The sequence below is a fragment of the Planococcus citri genome, chromosome 2, assembly GCF_950023065.1.
Source record: "Planococcus citri chromosome 2, ihPlaCitr1.1, whole genome shotgun sequence".
Taxonomy (NCBI): Eukaryota; Metazoa; Arthropoda; class Insecta; order Hemiptera; family Pseudococcidae; genus Planococcus; species Planococcus citri.
Genome location: NC_088678.1, coordinates 36,772,381 through 36,791,482, shown reverse-complemented (window position 1 = coordinate 36,791,482; position 19,102 = coordinate 36,772,381). Strand labels below are relative to the sequence as shown.

The 19,102-nt window shown below is 32.9% G+C and overlaps 1 protein-coding gene across 3 annotated transcripts in view; it reads right to left on the bottom strand.

Moving 5' to 3' along the window:
- Positions 1-1,078: 1,078 nt before the first annotated feature.
- The window catches only part of stg1 (stargazin-like protein), a 105,742-nt gene continuing 87,718 nt past the window's right edge, over positions 1,079-19,102 (bottom strand). For 2 of the 3 annotated variants that reach the window (XM_065349969.1, XM_065349970.1), the window contains exons 2-8: positions 15,493-15,723; positions 9,923-10,021; positions 4,361-4,501; positions 4,161-4,275; positions 3,885-4,042; positions 3,302-3,441; positions 1,079-2,822 (exon numbers count right to left, since the gene is read on the bottom strand). In XM_065349969.1, coding sequence (XP_065206041.1) covers positions 2,553-2,822; positions 3,302-3,441; positions 3,885-4,042; positions 4,161-4,275; positions 4,361-4,501; positions 9,923-10,021; positions 15,493-15,697 — 1,128 coding nt within the window. In that variant the 5' untranslated portion in view covers positions 15,698-15,723 and the 3' untranslated portion in view covers positions 1,079-2,552. The remainder of the gene's footprint in view (positions 2,823-3,301; positions 3,442-3,884; positions 4,043-4,160; positions 4,276-4,360; positions 4,502-9,922; positions 10,022-15,492; positions 15,724-19,102) is intronic. The other variant, XM_065349971.1, reaches the window with a different exon arrangement.

The following is a 19,102-nucleotide window of genomic DNA, read 5'->3' as shown; positions in this document are numbered from 1 at the left end:
AATTAATAGATGAATTTGAAATTATCAAATGCGGATAAAAGTGCTGAAAATCCTATTTAGACGTTTTATGCATGAAATTTTCATACAATATTCAATATTGTCGTTTTGAACTTTGAAGGACTTTTTTGTTTTTCACCTTGTTTTACCTTGTTTGTCACCACTCATTGAATTTTGATACAAAATAGGTTTTTTCTGTTTTTCAGGCAACGGCAACAAAGTATAGTACCTATCAACTATCAATCAAGAAACTGAAATATCCTCACACCCCACATGAACGCTCTTCATTGGATAATAAAACATTTTCAACACAATGTTCATTTGTTGAAGCGAATGTTTTTTTTTTATTTTTTAAATGAAAATTTCACTTTACAAATTTAGTAATTTACAATAATCAATTCATATTCATAATTTCAAAACGAAATTTCAGAATAATAACGAGCAATCATCAAAACTCTCGCATAAAATTTTCAAACGATTCAAATCATTGTTATCCTGGCGAAATAAAAATTATTTTCACTGCTTGCGTTGCTTACGTAGCAATATCGACAACGATTTATTGATATGTGTAGAAATAGGTCCCTGGGCGATCTTTCAACGTAGGTACTCATATTTTGTAGCGTGCACTTATAGCGCGCAATGTCTGAATGTAGGTAGGTACCTAATTTATTTTTTGAGAAAAATAACGTGCGAAGATTTAAAAAAAAAATAAGTAGGTAACTCTACCCCACGATGAAAACAAATATTTATTATAAAATAACTAGGGGGCTTCGCCCCCTAGGTCGCTCCGCGACCTCGACCCCCAGCTCGCGCACTCGCTTCGCTCGTGCTGCTCGCCCTGGACCTCGCTTCGCTCAGGCCTCTCGCCCCTTCGGGGCTCGCTTTTTTGACAACTCAACTCATGCCCCTGCTCCTAAATGCAAATCAGTTGAAATGTGTCAATAGCAAATTCTACTCCGGTTCTAAAGTACAATGTTTAAAAAATTCAAGTTTGAACAATATTTTTATCAATTTCTATACAATGAATTAACGACATTTTTTTTCTCAAAAAACTTACATCTATTCACTTCAGATTTATACCTTGAGGTGTTGAATTACTCTGGTATACATATTGACTTGATAATTATCATCATTTTTTATAGGAGTAAATTTTCTGAAATTCTACATATGTAAAATTGGTAAAAAAAAAATGTTTGAAATTTTTGTAAAATGATGGCATAAAATGAGTAGGTAGTGAGTATGCTGGAGTAATTCAATTCTATTAAATGAAAATCTGAAGTAGGATAGTCAAATTTGTATCCCAAGTATAGAAACCTTACCAGTGGTAGCTTAGCTAAGGGAGGGACGTGACTTGAGCCACCCACCCCCCCGAGAGTGAAAATTAGAAAAAAATGCACGCAATAATGAACCGTTTTTTTCGTTTTTCGACCCATTTTTTTCAACAAATTTTCGCTCTCAATTCACTTGAGCAGTAATTGCACCTTCATGTTCATACAAATTATCATACATTACGAAGGGTTTCCATTACATTACCTACCTCTAATTTCGATTTTTCATACCCAAAAATCTGGTTTTGCCCTCTCTTTGAGAAAATTCTGGCTACACTGTACTGAACCCTTCTCCATCTTCACATTAACTTTTTTACAAACAATGTTCCACTAAAATCCTAACCCAAAAATGATCTCAAGTGTAGAACCTCCTCTCCTTATTATTTTAACAGACACCACAATATTCCAGTTTAGAAAAAATAAAATACTATAGCAATGAATGTAACTCGCAACACAACAACATCATTCCCTCCTCAACACCCCTACGCTGTAAACACGCCCACATAGCAACGTTCTGAGTGTATTGTTGTCGGAGTGTATTGTTGTCGGTGTGCATTGTAATACCTACGTGCATTTCTAAACAATAGAGAAAGTGTTTTTTCAATTTTTTCGACCCTTAATTTGAGAAATTCCGATTTTTTTTTCTTGATGACATATCTACACGTCGAAAGGAACGTTTGAAAAAAAAAATTGTCGAAATCGGTTCGATAGAAAAGGCTGGCGAACTCTATCAAGGTTTCTACTCGAAATTCTATTGTTTAAACACAATAGAAAACGTGTTTTATCAATTTTTTCGGCCCTTAATTTCAAAATTTTCGATTTTTTTTTCTTGATGACATATCTACACGTCAAAAGGAACGTTTTAAAAAAAAATTTGTTGAAATCGGTTCAGTAGAAAGGGCTGGCGGACTCTATCAAGGTTTTCTTTCAAACATCTTTTAATATATAAGGATGGCAAAATATCTATACAACAACAATTCAACGCTTTAAAATTACGATAACTACGACTAAATAAAAGAAAACATTCAATGATACAGTTTGGGCATTTAGATACATACAACATACATACACAAATATATTTTCGTAAACAACGGTTTCGAGATACAACACTAGAAAAATAATCTATTTCGTAAAAAAATGAAACAAAATCTATCTAGAAAAAAACAATGTAAAAAAGAGCAAATGGTTTAAAAAAAAATTAGGACAGATTGGAAGAAAAATATTACATTAAACCAACGTAGATTTTCGCAGCGTGTTCATTTTTTCGGTGGAAGACGAGAGCGGTATATTATTCATATCGTATGAGACAAAAGCCTCTCTTTGTTGATAATCGGTAGCATTGCTTTCGGTTTCTGCATCATTCATGGCATATGGATCATAGATAGTGCTTACAGTTTGAGTTGTAGTTGATTGCATTGACGTTGATGGTCGTTCTGGTTCTCTGTAGTGATAACTATAGTCACCGTATTGGGATAATTGATCGGCAGGTGCGTAAGGCTGTAAAATGAAAAACTGTTTTAGCCAGAGTAAACGAATAGGTCCTACTACCTAGTGTAGTATTTTTGATTTAATGATGGATTAAACACGTATCTGGTACTAGGTAGAGAAGCGGAGAAAGTCCTAATTTAATTTTAAAGAATGGGAAATAATAGTGTTGCGACAAAGTAAATATAATAATTTAATTCCACATCATCCCGAAGGGAGATGTTTGTTTACATGTTACCTTTAGCAAATTCGCCCTAAATTATTAGCCCTTTTGGTCATATTATTTTCCCAGCTTGAAGCATCGGCTCAACATTCTCATTATTTTATTCGATTATAGTTCTTGGTTGATATATTTTGTTACCTACTCGAACCTAGCTTTGCAGAATTTATTCAGGATTCTGAGTTGTAAGTAGTTATGCATAATTTTATTTTAAATAAATAAAATTTACCTACTGAAAAAAACACACACGAATTTTTATGGAATTTCTTACCGGACTATCTGAATCTGAATAGTAATGGTGATTTATCTCCACTTCTTCCCTTTGTGATGGATATAAATGTTCTGAATGATGAGACAGAGTATCCATGGCTACGCACAAATCGCTATGTTTTTGACACGGATATATCATACCTAAAAATAAAAATGTTAGATAGTCAAAATTATAAAATATAAACTTCTGACGCGTAAAAAAATACGGAAATTAGAAAACATGAAAAACTTTTCATAAAATAAATGAGTTTAGAAATGAACTTTTTAATATTGGTAGATATTCGTGTAGTATTCTGAACACTCATGGGTAGTTTCCCATTCGTATTATAATGAAAAGCTAGGTATTTGTTGTACGTTGTTTGGTAGGTATAATTTACACTGTTTTATTTATCTCGCTCGAGTCTACAGAAGCAGCTATGTCTAGTCAAGGCAACGTGGAATTTTAACCCTATAAGGTTGTAATTATTTTTGTGCGTATTATAAATTCAATGTCTTACTGTTGAATTAATTTACACACAAGCCTACGAGTAAGAAACATATTACACATAAATATCACCAAAAAATTACATTCATTGTGCACATACTTGGATTCGTCGCCGTTGTATTATAATTTCTATAAATTACTGGTGAGGGTTGAATAAAATGAACACTTTGAACACTTTGGTCTTGACATACAAAAAGTAACACGGCACAAGTGCCTGACAATTCGACGCAAACGAAGCCGCTGACGTATAACACGAAACTGAGGGCAAATTTAATTTCATAATTGAATTACGCGTATAATTTGTGTTATATTTTAACGTTTAAGTTCAACTTTGGTGTTCTCTGCTGGAAGGTCTGTTTTATGCTATAGCTCTTACCTGACTCCGTATTGATAATTGAACCTCGATTGGTCGGAACTATGTTTGAATTTGGAACCAACTTCTGATTTGAATATTGATATGTACATTACCATTCCTATCAACATGACTAAGCCTATAATACAGACAAACATAATAATCCGCGTTTAAATCAATAAAATTAAAATGAAATTAATTCATTAAATGCTCGATTTATTAACCTGATACTATAAATATTGTGCCACCGATGAATATGAACACCTTTCGATATCTTACATAATGACCATACAGGTAACCCAGCTCACCAAATAACTGAACTAAACTAGCAACAATAAAAAAAAATACCGACTGTCTCACAGCATCTGCAACAGAGTAAAAAAAAAAAGTTACCAAACTCGTAAATATGCTCGTTCGCATTTGTTGCTTTTATACGAGTAAAATGACTTTTACCAACTTAATTATACAAAAAAATATGGCCAGGGGAAAAAAATCTCAAAAACTAAAAAACCCCTCATAAATATTCATATTTTTGGATCAGCGGTATAGAAATAATTGGAATCGTACATCGGAAAATTCGCCTTTAAGCTGTATTCTTTGGCTTGTCGCCAAATAACGACATTATTTAATCTGTTTCATTTTTAATGCTCCAGAGAATAGAAATAAAATAACATTATAAAATTTATGGATCAAAAGTGTTTAGCATGTTCAATGAATATCTCAATTCCGAGTATTATATTTTCGTTGCCAGTGACAAAATGTCGTTAATTCTATTCGAAAATTTATTCAGAATCGCGGCATAACGCCGCCCGCGCGCCGGGGCCAGTATAATTTTATTTTAAAATTCGCTACAATATACATTTTCCGGTCTATTAAAACACTGTGCAGTTTTGCTCGCGAAATAAAGACGTATTAAAATGATAAAGGTTATTAAAGATCAACTACTTTGGCCTGTTGTTTTCTATTATAGTTGATGCTCTTTCTGTCCTTTTATTCATTCGCGGCGATAAGAAAATATAAACGATTCGATGAATTAATTCAATTTTACACCGTAATGAACTAAGGTTTTCATTTTATAGCTTTGATTTCCACTTTTACCAAACCTAAATATTATTAGAGATGGTCTAGTTATTTAAATGACCATGATTTGCGAATTTATAGCAGAATGGGGTGGATTTTTTTAAGGGGGAAAGTTTTCTCTTTATGTTATAGTGAGGATACTTGATGAGGAAAACAGATTAGGGATTACTGATTACACTTGTACCAGAAAAGCACGCGTTTCGTTTAAGATGAATAAATTTGAATGCTCAATTTGAAACTGAAATATTTCAAGATTTAATCATTTACATTTTCTTCCATTTCATTGCGGCGAAAAAGGAAAAAATTAGGTATGAAGAATGGCTCTGTCACGACGTTGCCAAATTGATTCCTTAATTTTTACTTTTTTTTTCTGATAAAAGCAAAGGCCAACATAAAGATAAAGCACTAGGTCTAAATTTTAAAAATTTTTTATGTTTTCGTAGTTTCATGTTTGCTTCTGTTCAATCGCTATAGGTAAGGTACCTACCCAAATTTTTTTCTAAAAAAAAAAGTCGTAAAAATAAAAATTTGGTATACGACATTTTGAATAAACATAAAAAGTAACAATTTCGGTTCAAAATCATACATACACATTCAAAATAGCAATGTAGTGTTCTAGAAGCTTTACAGGTTCAAATCTTTACTACTCGTATCTAATGCAAAATCGCGACATTTTTTAAAGATGTTAATAGAATTGCATAACCAGTTTGCCGTAAATACGTAAGTTCATTTTTCATCAGGTTACTCCACATAAACTTGAACCAAAAATTAAATCTGGGCTTCTGATTTCGCTCAATTTTCTTATAATTTCTTTTTGGTGAACTAGTGAAATAAGAACCCTTCCCCACCCCCCCCCTCACCAACTTCTTTCTACAAGTGGGAATAATTTTCACGCTCTTTGCATTTTTTCGAGAAACTCCTACACTTTGAAGGTTCATATTTCGAGACTGGTCCTACCCGGAGCAGATCTACTTGCTTGGTTTCAAACAAAATGAATGGTAGATTAAAATTTGAAAAGTTCAAAATTTCGATTTTCATGGTGAAAGCTCAACTTATCAAGATGCATTCAAAACTTGAAAGTTAGAGTTTAAAAATTCTAAAAAAAATCAGTGAAAATCTTCTCTAATCTTTTTTCTACCATCTTATTTTCAAAGTAAGATTTCAACACTCATTGGGTGGGACGGGGGGACCAAGGCCCAAGGGTACTCAATTTTGAAATCAAAATTTAAAAAAATTGAAAAATGATGTAAGTAGCACATTGATTGTTACTGACTCAAAGGCAGTGAGTTCGAATATTCGCCACTTTTTTCGTTTTATTCTACCAATCACCCACCCTCTCACAGTTTACAGAAAGTTGATGACATTTTTTCAAAAAAAAAAATTCTGAATCAGAATTCTTCTGAATAACTTGTTCAAAAGAAAATTTCCTTGGCCTACAAAAAAAAAGTAGTCTTTAGGAGCAAAGACTCCTTTCTGGGCCTCCCATCAGAAAAAAAAAAACCTGGAAAAGTAAATCAAATTTGTTAAATAAGTTTCAATTTCTATCTTAAACCTGCTCTAATTTTATCGATTTTTTCAATTTTTGGGAATTGTGTTCTAGAAAATGAATTTAAATTGATTTGGTGATCGGTGCAATTTTATTTTGAAAATGAGGTTATTCGGAAAAATTCTGACTCACTGAAATTGAGAATTTTTGGGAAATTTTCATTGACTCCGAATTTAACTATACTGCGAATTTGGGAATGAGTATTTTTTTTCCGCAGGAAAGGAGGGGGGGGGGAGATTGTTTAAAATGTTCAAACCCATGAATATCGTTGTGCTGATAAATACCTAACTTGGAAAAAATCCTATAGAGGTGAGAAACAATATCCATGATTTGAAACTTTCCTCTTAGAGGAGACTTTGGCCTCATTTTATTACATTTTTGGATTTTTGGCGCTCCAAGGCTTACTTTTTTTATACTTAGAAAAATCAATCAATTGAGAATAATTTTTTCATTTCAGCATATCGAAATTTTTAGTCAATCATAATCCATTCAATTTTGATGTAGGACTAAAATTGAAAAGAACCTCAACCTGCTAATCATCAATATTTGAAGAGTTATTCAACCTAGAAAATTCAACAATAGGTATAGGTAGAAGTACCCTGCTCCGCGAGGGCACAGGTTGTTGTCGCTAGAGGTAGTCTCTAGGTAGTAGCTCGGATCATCAAGAGGAGCCAGTCCCCCAGGACAGATGAGAAGGCGAAGACAACACCAGGGGTATTCTGCGCGTCCACGTCGTGCGGGGTGGTAACATGTTGCTGTTCGATGGACTCGGAATCGATAAACATGGCTAAAGCAGAATTCTCCAGTTGGTGGAACGACGGGGAGGAGTGGCAAGTCGAAGGCCAAGCCTCTACATAAATCCGGATTACAAACAAGAATGCATAAGAGCTGCAGAACACCAACAACTCACTCGTTCCAGCCCCAGGGAAGCGCAAGAGCTTCAGAGTGAGTAGGCGAATCCCAGCGCCTAAAAACTGGCAAATTCGGCTAAGGGAGTAAACCCCAACAGAAAATCATGGTGGAAGGCAACGGGAAACCAACACCATTATATTTCCCTAGAATTATATGGACATCAATTTAGCAACGGCCCTAAGTCTCCGTCAGGCTGATCCTCATCCGCCAAGGCAGCCGGATAGGGTGCTAAGAATACGCGGAGTTAAAACAAGGCGGAACAACATCAACGTCGCAACCTGGAATGCACGAACTTTGTAAGTATTTAGCTCATAAAATACGAGAAAACTGTATTTTCATGCTAGCGGTACAGGGGAAAATCCAAGGAAGATCGACGAGAGGGAGGAAACGATCGGAACTGTTAACAACAAACTCACCGGCCAACTCCCCCTGCAAGACCCTGAAAGAAACAATTAGATACGCTAGATACCGGCTAATATAGATGGACATATACGCTATCTCCTGTAAAGGAGCGCGACTACGACGACGAGAAGTACCCTCCGTTTTTTTTCTAAGAGATCAAAATAGTGATTATATAAAGGAAAGTCAACCCCTCCTCTCTTCTCGTTGGGTTTGCTATTCAGTTTTTTGAAGCATGACTATTGTGAAAGTTTATGTGGTAGAATTTTTTGAACATGATATTTTTCATTGTGGTGTCTACGATTACTTTTTAATTCTTAAATTTCAGTCATAGGTATTCTTTCGGTTTCCAATCGTGCTAATTTTGAAGGGGAAAAAATGTGGGATCCCGATTAAGCTTGGATTTTAGGCCCAGTTGGGTTTATCTTTTCCAACGGTGACTATCATTTCGGAAATTATTACTGCTATTGCCACAAAAATGTTGAAAAAAAGACATCTCCACCTCTTTTGCATCGAATAATCGACACGAATCGACATCGACATGTCCTGACCACGGTTTGGGAAACCATTTTCTTTTATCTCCTATACAGTTTTTTAAAATGTAGTTTTATGGTACGGTGCGAATTCAATAGAAAGAATTAGTTGGAAACGGTTTAATCTTGAATTTTAGTGTAGTTTTTCAGGGTTTTCCTGCTGTGGTGTTTGTGCAGATTTAATTCTCTAAAGTGTTTCTTCGGTAATTTATGTTCGGTGTTTCGTGAATAAATAATTGTTATTTTTCAAGTAGGTAGGTAGGGTATTCGAGGAATTCTTCAATCATTGATTAAACTAAATCCGAACGTGATTATGCGATGGACCTTTAAAAATGTCGAATTGGGTATCCATTGGTACAATGCATACTTATTTTTATCCACTAATAAGATATTTAATTGGCGAAATAAGCATCAGTTCATAATAAAATACGTGTTGAGTTAGGCTTAAATTAATAAAAGACTAAAAGTTGTAACAGAGACAAAAAAATTAAAATTTCCGACAGTATAGCTTTGCTTTTCCTACTGAAAATCAAATTTTCCTAATTTTATTCAACATCAGCACAAAATTAAATTTTTTATATTTTTTTTGGCGATTCATTACCATTTTTTTTTTTTGGTAAAAAAAGGCTGGCTTAATTATTTTTAAAAAATTTCCGAGAAAAATGTTATTTTTACGACTTGAGAATCAATCTTGTCGATTACAGAGGATGAAGTAAGCCATCATCCCAACTACCTACTCGTTTTACTCCTGTCTTAAATCAACTTACGATTAGCCTAATTTAAGTCTATATAGATTGTCTTTGGTTTAATAAACTTCAAATGCAGCAGGTATAAGTAGAGGTACAGACTTGATAGATAAACAATAGGTGCACGTATTCATACTCCATTAGTTCGTAATTCATCTTACCGTTGGTGTTGAACGGAGAGGTGATAACATTCTACAAATATGCTCAAGATTGATGATACCATTTCACAAAACCAAACACTTCAAACAAAATTGCATTTCGGTGAAAAATCAGGCAAATAGCTGACGTCGAAAGGTGAAACAATTTCCAGCGGGTAAATAATCTTTTATATTAGGTATCAGCTCTCTTTCGTTACACATGTGTATGTATATAGTAGGTATAGGTACATAAGCTCCACACATTGCATAATGTCGAATATGTTCGGCGTATACTTTACCTACTTCCTATACTGCGTATCAACTCTCCGGTGACATTTTAATGCCTAATATAAACGTATGTATATTGTATAGGTACCATAAGCATAGGTACTTGTATGTATATTTTCTATAGTAAAACTTTTGCCACACTTACATGGTATAACAACCGAAGAATCTGCTGGATCGGGATAGTATGGTTCGGAAGAAAAATAGTGTATAATTTCGCACGATATATCAGTATCACCATCTGCAACTCAATAATTACATTAACGTTATACAGGCATTTAAAGTTGCGTGTAGGTAGTATTATAGTATAAATATACGAGTATCTTAAAGCACATACACTACAAGTAGAGGTATTTCTATGTGCTATGTAGCATCTTGATAGAATCGAAACGACATTTCGTGTATCTTCGTACATACGAATAGTCACTATACCATCGCATATCGTCGAAACGAGCGTTTAAAGTGTTTATTCTTAATATGCTAAAACGGAAATTACAAAAACAGAAAGTGAAAATTCAAAAATATAAAACCTTATAGGCTTCGACGCTGGTGCGGTTATTTAGCTTTCTGAAAACCATTATTTTCATCTAATAAACCGGTAAAATCGTGTACAAGAAGATCGGGAAATGTTGGTAATTTCCGACGCTTTTCCTCTCGAACGAAGGAAATGATTTCAGTTATATTTTCTTCTCTGGGTGTAGTCTCTTACTGTATACTTTAACTAAATCTTCTGTCTCTCTCGAAGTTATGCCGAATGATGGGATAGAGTTTTGTTTTGGTTGTTTTTTCTCAAGGCATCATTTGACCGATTGAAGTAAACTTGAGAAGGTATTTCATCCGCGGTGGTTTTTTCTCCATATTAGGAAGTAGAAAAAGTTTGATGGGGAACTTTTTAACCCATTTGTTTCCAAAAAATCAGAATTCTTCATACGAATTAGGATGAAAGAAAATTACTCGATAATGTGAATGGTGATTTTTAACTCCCCCCCCCCATTTTAATACTTGTCTACGTACTCTATCTACCTAATTCTATGAGAAATTTGGAAACGAGCTTTGCACAAGTTTTCAGATTCAACATGAAATTAAAATTTCAATTGAATTCGACTGAAAGATAGAAAAAAGAGAAACTTAATCCATTCTCATAGAATAACAGTAACCTACCTATAAAAAACGATGTGAAATAAGTTGCCTAATCAGTTTGCCATAATATGTATTATGTACATATGTAGGTGTAGGTACTGCTTAAGTAGGCACGTATTGTTATGATTGAATAACAGAAAACGGAAAAGAATAAGTCACAGAATCTAAATTTTTCAGAGTCTGTGATGCGATTCCTTCCATCATCCCTCTTTCTCAAAAAGAAGATAATTTTTTAAGGAACTTAGTAGGTGCCCTAAAAATACAGCTACCATTTAAAATAAATTAAAAATTTCAAAATCGTGTTTCATCAGAGGAAAATTTTTTCGGTTTCATTTCTATTTTTTAAACAATTTTTGCACACTACATACGAGTAGAAAGGCATAAAACCGTGGTAAATTTCTCCTAGTGAAAAGACGTGAGGTTTTAAAAAAAGTTATACTTAACATGGCATCAAAGGTACAATAAACTTATGAACGTTTTGAATAATATCCAATTTAATGATCATCATTGAAATCAGGTCAACAATGTTTTATGCAATTTTTGCGTGTAGAATTCTATTGGGATTTTGTAATTTTTCGTTGGTTTGGAGTAATTTTGATTTTCTAATCTGTTATCAAGTCATTCTAACAATAGGGATTTGACAAGACAACTGTCGCGATCTAGGAAATGGTAGTCAAAAACACCGGAACTAACGAAAGGTCCCGTTGTTATCAGCAATTTTCAACAATTTTCCTTCAATTTTCACAACATTACATTCCAATGTTTATACTGGGACCTTTCATCAGCCAATCATAAACAAGGCGACACTAGCGCGGCGCACCTCTGTCAAGTTCCTATGCGCACAACTTTTGCTATATTTTGTCACATCTCAATGAAAGGCTGTCATATTGATGCATAAGAGGGGTGAAATGGCCACCGAGAGATTCGGGGTTGATATTTGTATGTTGTAAATTAGTATGTGGATGTGGGTACCATCGAAAGACTTCCACGTAGAAAGTTTTACACCCCAGATCAACCCGTTTTTGAGAAACCTCTCCTTTTCTGAAATTACAATAAAAATCATTTTCTCAGCCCCATGCGAACCAATCTTTTTTGATTTTTTGGTTATTGTGAATATTTATAAAAGGTATCTCTACAAAAATTTTCAACCCCCTCCTTTCAAATTTTCCCCCTCAAAATGGTGTTTTAAAACTTTTTAAATGCTTTTTTAGACTGAAGATCACGAGGTACGATTTTCTAACTAACAAGGGAATCTCTTGAGGTGTCATACTCCGATATGAACGGGACTGCGATTTTTGGAAAGAGCATAGTCTAAAACCTCCAAAACCAAATTTTCAGCTGCCCAAGTTCATTTTTCGATTTTTGGCGAATTTTTGAAAATTCAAAATTGACTGTTTTTGGCGATTTATGTTTTTTTTTTAATAAGTGCATAATTGATCAATAAAATTGGTCAAAATAAGTCCCAAAACTAATATTAATTACCCAAATCCAAATTTCACCATTTCCAGCCATTCTGGAGCCTCCAGCGCGATTTTTCAATTTCTCCAGAATTTTGAATTTGCTCCAGAAGGCGTGAATATGAAGTTGGGCAGCTAAAAATCGAGTTTCGTATTATACTCGACCTGTTTAACGAGTTCATCTACATTTGAGCCGATTTTGGGAGTGACACCTCAAGAGTGGTTTTTTGATCAGCTTTTTTCAAAATTAAAAAATCCAAAAAATCAAAAGATAGCCGTTAGTGAGGAAATTTTTGAAATTCGCGCGAATCGCTGTATTTCTTCAAGAACCAAACCCCGGAGATTGGGTCAGATTTTGTTTTACACTCACACAGTCCCTCCAGAGCCTCAGCCCCCTCCTCAATTTTTACTATTCTCGAAATACGGCTAATTTTAAAATATTTGGTGTCATTTTCATATGAACTGAACCTCCTGAATACAAATATGACCTCAGATTTCGTTTTACTCTCACCCAGCCTTACGGAGACCTCGGCCCCCAAACCAAAAAAAAAAAAACGCTATCAAATCCTATGTACCATGTTTCACATCAGAAGAAAAAGGTCTTTTCAAACTCAGTATGATCCCCCCCCCACCACCCTTAAATACATACATGCATACCTAACTTGAATCAAAATAAATTTTAAGAAAAAAAACAAACAAAAACCAATAAAAAATTTTAAAAAAGGAAAAAAACTGAAATTGAAATTGAAACTAAAAAATGAAAACTGAAACTTTCAGTCTTCAGTTTTTCCATCCATGTTTTTTTAAACATTTTTTTTTTCAAAAATGTGCAAATAAGAGATAAATTTTTGGATTTTTTGAACTAGGTAATTGCAGCAATTTGACCAATTTTTCACCAAAAGAGCGCTATAACGATGGAAAAAACCACAAAATAAGAAAACCATAACATTTTTGGACAAAAATAAGCATTTGACTCAGGATGAAATGAATTGTAAAGAAAATGTATTTATGCCGCATGTAGCCACAAAAAAGCATCATCATAAAAATCAGTACCTAAAATCCTAGCTCCGTGATTTTTTTTTTTCATATTTTTATACGATTTTTTAATAAGTTCTTTTAGTACCTACTTTTTCATGCAAATTTTTCATGAAATTTATACCATTTAAAATTCATTTAGTGTTTAATTAAAAGAGGTTTCAACGACGTTTCAAGTAATTTTGCTGAATTTCTTCAAATTCCTTTAAAATGTTGTCGCTTTTTGTTAATTTTTGGTAATTTTAATGTTTTTTTCGTACTTTTATAATAATTTTGACAGGTTTTTATTAAAAGTTTTATGAAATTTTCACCAAGCTTTGTTAAATTTGTAGCTTTTACATTATTCATTTAGAGTCGTGGTTCAAAAATTCCAAAATTTTTATTAATTTTTAAAACCAGTTAATTTTTGTTGCATCCAAGTTGAAAATTTTCATCAGAATAATGACATTGACATCGGTCAATTTTTCAAATTAAAATCTCCCCTTCTTCCTTCCACATTGATGTAAGTAATGAATATTTTTCTCATTTTTAGCAAGTAATTTGCATTATACAATCGTATAATAGTATCTCAAAATGGAATCCAATTTTTCGTGTACCTACTATAGGTACCTACTTTCAATTTCAAACTGTATAAAAATCAAATACCAACTTAATATATACAGTTATTAAAAAACAGCTACCATTTTCAAGAAACTAAAATGTCTGCGAAGTGACTTCCTATAATGGAATTTCCCACTAAATTTTGTAGACGACGAAGCTAATCTAAAGTCGTAGCTCTGCAGGTACATTGACCTTTCATCAATAAGTAAGGTACCTACACATCAATCATATGTGTACTCGAGTTTGATTTAGGTACTAGCAACGCAACTTGTATGCTCAAGATTGAAAATTGAAAATATATTTCTTTGATTTTATAAGACGAGACGTAAATTTAAAAAATACCTATTACCAGCTGTAATGTCAATTCCTTCATATCATCTTTTGTACCTTTAAATATGGTACAAAATGCATAATTTATTCCCTTTCAACTACACACAAATAAGTAAAATCTGAAATCGAAATTTTATAAAAAATAAACACGACGATTTGCGTGGCAAATTACTATGCATACGTATTTGAATTCGAAATGCCGTTGACCTATGATTATAAGTATTTTAATAGGGTAAAATTGTGTCCCATTGCATATGTAGTACAGCATCCCTACTGATTTTGTCTCTTTCTACATCTACACGCCACTTACCGGTTAATTTAACTATATTTAATGCGACCGAAGCAAGTACTCGAATCACTGTCCTGGTGTCCTCGTCCCGAGCGAGGCATAAATTAATTTCGGCTAAATTGGCATAGCATTATAAGCTGCAGCGGTACACTTTATACTATATGCAAAGTCCAGAAAACCTTTAAATTAGCGCAATTGATTTAATGCAATTTTAACACGTTCGCTAGACAAAAAAGCTTCCATTTTTGGCCCTGGTGCCATTACCTACTAGTACGTTACGAGCGGGTAAAGTTTCCGGTTACGCCGGAGGCGCGTAAGCAAAATATTCATGAGCAATATCATCGACGACGGAAGGAAAAAATAACATCTTTGAAGAAAAATTTATACATAACGAAAGAGACTCTCCTTTCTCCTTTTTCTTGGATGGATAAAAAACAAATAATCTTATACCGACGAAAGAGTGAAGGGAAAAATCAAAAATGAATAAAAAGGCAACTACGGTAAAACTTTTTTTTAAACGGCTTTCCTTATAGATTACAATTACACACTTCACTACTGATGGCGGCATCGTTCAACATAAAAAAAAAGAAAGAAAAAAAGAATAAAGCAGAAAACGACAAATGTATTTATGAAGAACAAAAAGCGACAAAAGAAAAATTCAAAATGACATCGTCAATGGAAATAAACAAAAATATTTCTCAAATAAGATGTGACGTTTGAAATTTCGTGAGTTTATTTTCCATTTAAATAGAATCGCGAATTGTACGATATCAAGCTTATTTTATACTCGTATACTTATTTAAAGAAATACCTAGGATTTTTTTGTTGCCAAGTGTACCTACGTGTATTTTCAAAGTAAGCACTTACCAGTTACCGTGCATATTTCCCAAATTCCAGAGTAGGTCATTTTCAAAATGTACTTATTATCCGCCGAACCATTGTAGTGTAAATTTAATATACGCTCTTGTGTACGTATCCAGTCGCTAGTGGCCATAGCAACCCAGACGATGATCACCGAGATAGTAGACGAAATTGGAGTAAGGACCCATAAAAATGAAATCACTTTGCCCATCAAATACGCGATAAATTCAAATCATGCTGAAAAATTTCCAAAAAAAATACACATTCTATCAGTAAATGTTTTGTGCTTTTGTCATTGTTTTTTCATTTATTACACGATGTCGATAAACGTCGTGTACGAGTACTGCAAGTAAAACAGTTTTTGACGCTGTTTACTTGGCTTCTCTACGTTTGCTTATTAGAAAAGTAATAAATTGCTGAAAACGCGACAGTATTTTTCAACTTTATCAATATATTTTTTATTATATGTTCGGTTATTATGATCGAATTTTTTATATCGTATCAAATAAATTATCTTTTTTTTTCACGCGTTTTATTAAAAAAATTTTTCTTCGTTGAGATGAATTTAATATAAAGTGAGATAATATACTTTTTACCCCTTCGTATACATCGGAGTCGCATTACCTGATACATAAACAAGGTGTTTCGTAAATGATGATACACACCTACACCTCGTACATGGTAAGTAGGCAACTTCTCTCTACATTTATGTACTTGTGTTTGACTATCCTTCAGATTACAGGAACTGTGATGAGGAGTTATATTTTGCTCGATATTTTTAGCCTTGCGTTGCTTATGACAACCTTGATGGAACGATAATGTAGGTTTTCAGGCCTGAATTATGCACTTTTTCAGGAATATGTAGTGGTGTGGTAAATAGGTTTTTATATTAAGAGTAGAAATCAATGTCTCTGAAAGCATAAACCAAGTCTGCTGGAAGCTTCTGAGGGGGAGTGGGTGATTTTCCGCACTTTGTGTTGGTTTAAGAGAAAATTTTTAGTCGATGGTCGATTGTCCCTTGCCCCTTGCTACTTTATAGTAACAAATGACAGTGTTCTTAAAATTTTTTTTTTTAATGAAATTTTTTAGAACTAATCCGGCCAAAAAGAGATAATTATTCAAGTAAAAATCATTTCTGGACTTACTTACATTGTGCTTTGCATTGCATAAAAAATTTCAGGATCAATATCTATAACAATGGCCAAAAAATTATCAATATTTCCCTGATCCTGTGTTTCTTTAAAAGATGGACGGAAGTCAGAAGAGAGAGGAGGCTACAACAAAATCTCAAAAATGCTGCGTGAGGTGACGTTTATAGTCTGAATTTTAGCTCAGTTTCAGGATTTTACTCTTACAGACTCTTTTCATCAACTTCAAGGCTGCATATTTTAAACATCCCTGAATTAAGTATACCTTAAGGAATCAATTTATGACTTTTTATTGGTAGTAGCTCTGTGAAGGTACAGTATGAGGTTTAAAATACCAGCCAGGGGATTCCCAGGTAACCACCTATTCAAATTCTCTTTTTGTTTTCAAAATTAAAGAATTTTTTGTGTGAATTTCTAACCCTAAAGTATATTACTTATCAGGGAAAAAAGTTGAATTTTGAGAACTTGTTTTCATTTTTTTTTTTTTTCAGAAAAACACCTACCTACTGAAATAAAATTAACTCAAAATTTCAAACAAAGTGAAAGAATCACATTAAAATGACTCAAAACATCATAAAATTTAATTACTGGAAGAAGTTGGAATTCGAGCGAATTTCCTCTCACTTTCTTCAAACAAACATTTCGCAATAATTCTTCAATTTTTCAACTTTTTTCTATAAAATATTGAATATGTGGTGTAGTAAAATGAATATCTCGAATGTAAAAGTTTTCACTTTTTCTGATTTTTTAAAACACCGAAACCCTTTTTTATAATTTTTTGTTTTCTTTCAATACTTTATAATTTTATCAAACTTTTATATGTACCCAGGTACTTCAAACAACAGATTTCAAAAACGTTTTTAATTCATTTTTCTATATTAATAATTAGGAAGTAATAGTAATAACACAAAACATTTTCTTCTCAGTTTTTCAAAATTTAAGTGTTCTTTTTTATATCGTAGAGGATTTTAGATTCCCATTTTAAATTGGTTTCAAATTTGTTTGAAGTTAGATACTACCTGTAAATAGGATTTTAAAATGAAACGTATGCACCTAGTTCCATAATTTCTCAACATTTGAATTTGATTTCAAATAGCTATTTTTACATAATGACATTTTTCTTTAAAAAAATTATTTTGATTCATTTTTAGACTGAATTTCTTTGATTGTAGGAATGGTGGTGGGACAACTCACAAAATTCGTTTTAGGGTCCCACAAGTCCATTTTCATCAATTACCGAATTATAAAGTCATTTGAGCCGAAGAAATTTCAACAAATTTGGTAGGTACTTAGGTATGTATATGCTTCATTTTGACGTTGAATTAAACAAGTTTGAGCAGAGATGATGACTTTGACTCAGAATTCGCGGTGGAAAGGATAAAAAAAATCAAAAAAGTCAAACTAGAAACCTGTTATGCAATAGGGAATCAAATTTGTACAGCATATACAAAAATCAGCCTCCTAAATCAATCTAGAGGGGAGAAAATCAGAGTTTTCCATGTTTTTTTTTACCTTAAAAAACTTTATGTTGTATACCCACCACTACAAATTGACCGGGAATGCTGAAATTTGGCATTTGTGGGTAAGTGGCCTACATTTGGAGGGTGCTCCACTTGAGTTTGGGGGGGGGGTCGACGTTTTCAATACCTCTCCATCTTTTTTCAGCTGCAATGCTGCAAAAAGTAGATTTTAGTGCCTATATATAGGTATTTTTTAAATCTAATTTCTATCACTCTCCCAAAAATGGTAAATATCACCAAGATGCAAAATTTAAATTTTTTTAAATTTAAAATAATTTGATAATTTTACCAGTTTATCTTTTTTTGTGCTGAGATGAATTGTGATTTCAGCTTCAATGCCTAGAAATTCTAATTTGATGTCAAGTGAGGTTTCTTGGCAATTTTTTACATGTTTTTAAAAATTAAATACAATTGAAAATTTTTTAAATTGTGTATCTTTCCCCCTCTACTCCTCTCCTCTCCTCTTCCTTTCATTCTTTCGAAAAAAAACTTGTGGTTGTTACTAAGAAAAATGCGTGTTTTTTTTAAAATTTCAAGTAAGTATACCTATCAAGGTTACATATTTAATTTTTATTCAAATAAAAAATAATATTTTAAGTAAGTGATATTTTCTCAAATTTGAAAAAATGTTGAATTTCAATTTGATGTTAAGTTGCCTTTTTTGACACTTTTTATAAGCTTTGATTTCTTTTCTTATTTCTTTCTCAAAAGAACCCCTTATCCTTTCCTTCCTTTTCATTCCCTTCATCCCAAAAAACACTCAAATGCCACTGAAATAAATTTTTTTCCAATTCGTAACGTTTGATAATTTTTTGAATTTAAACTAAAAATTCCAGTCATGAATAAAATGTTTTTAAATGCGAAAAAATTGTTTGAATAAGCAACATTTTTTCTCTCACGTTCAGAGCTTAAACTTGTGATTTTGGATTAGGCAAATGAAGATAAAAA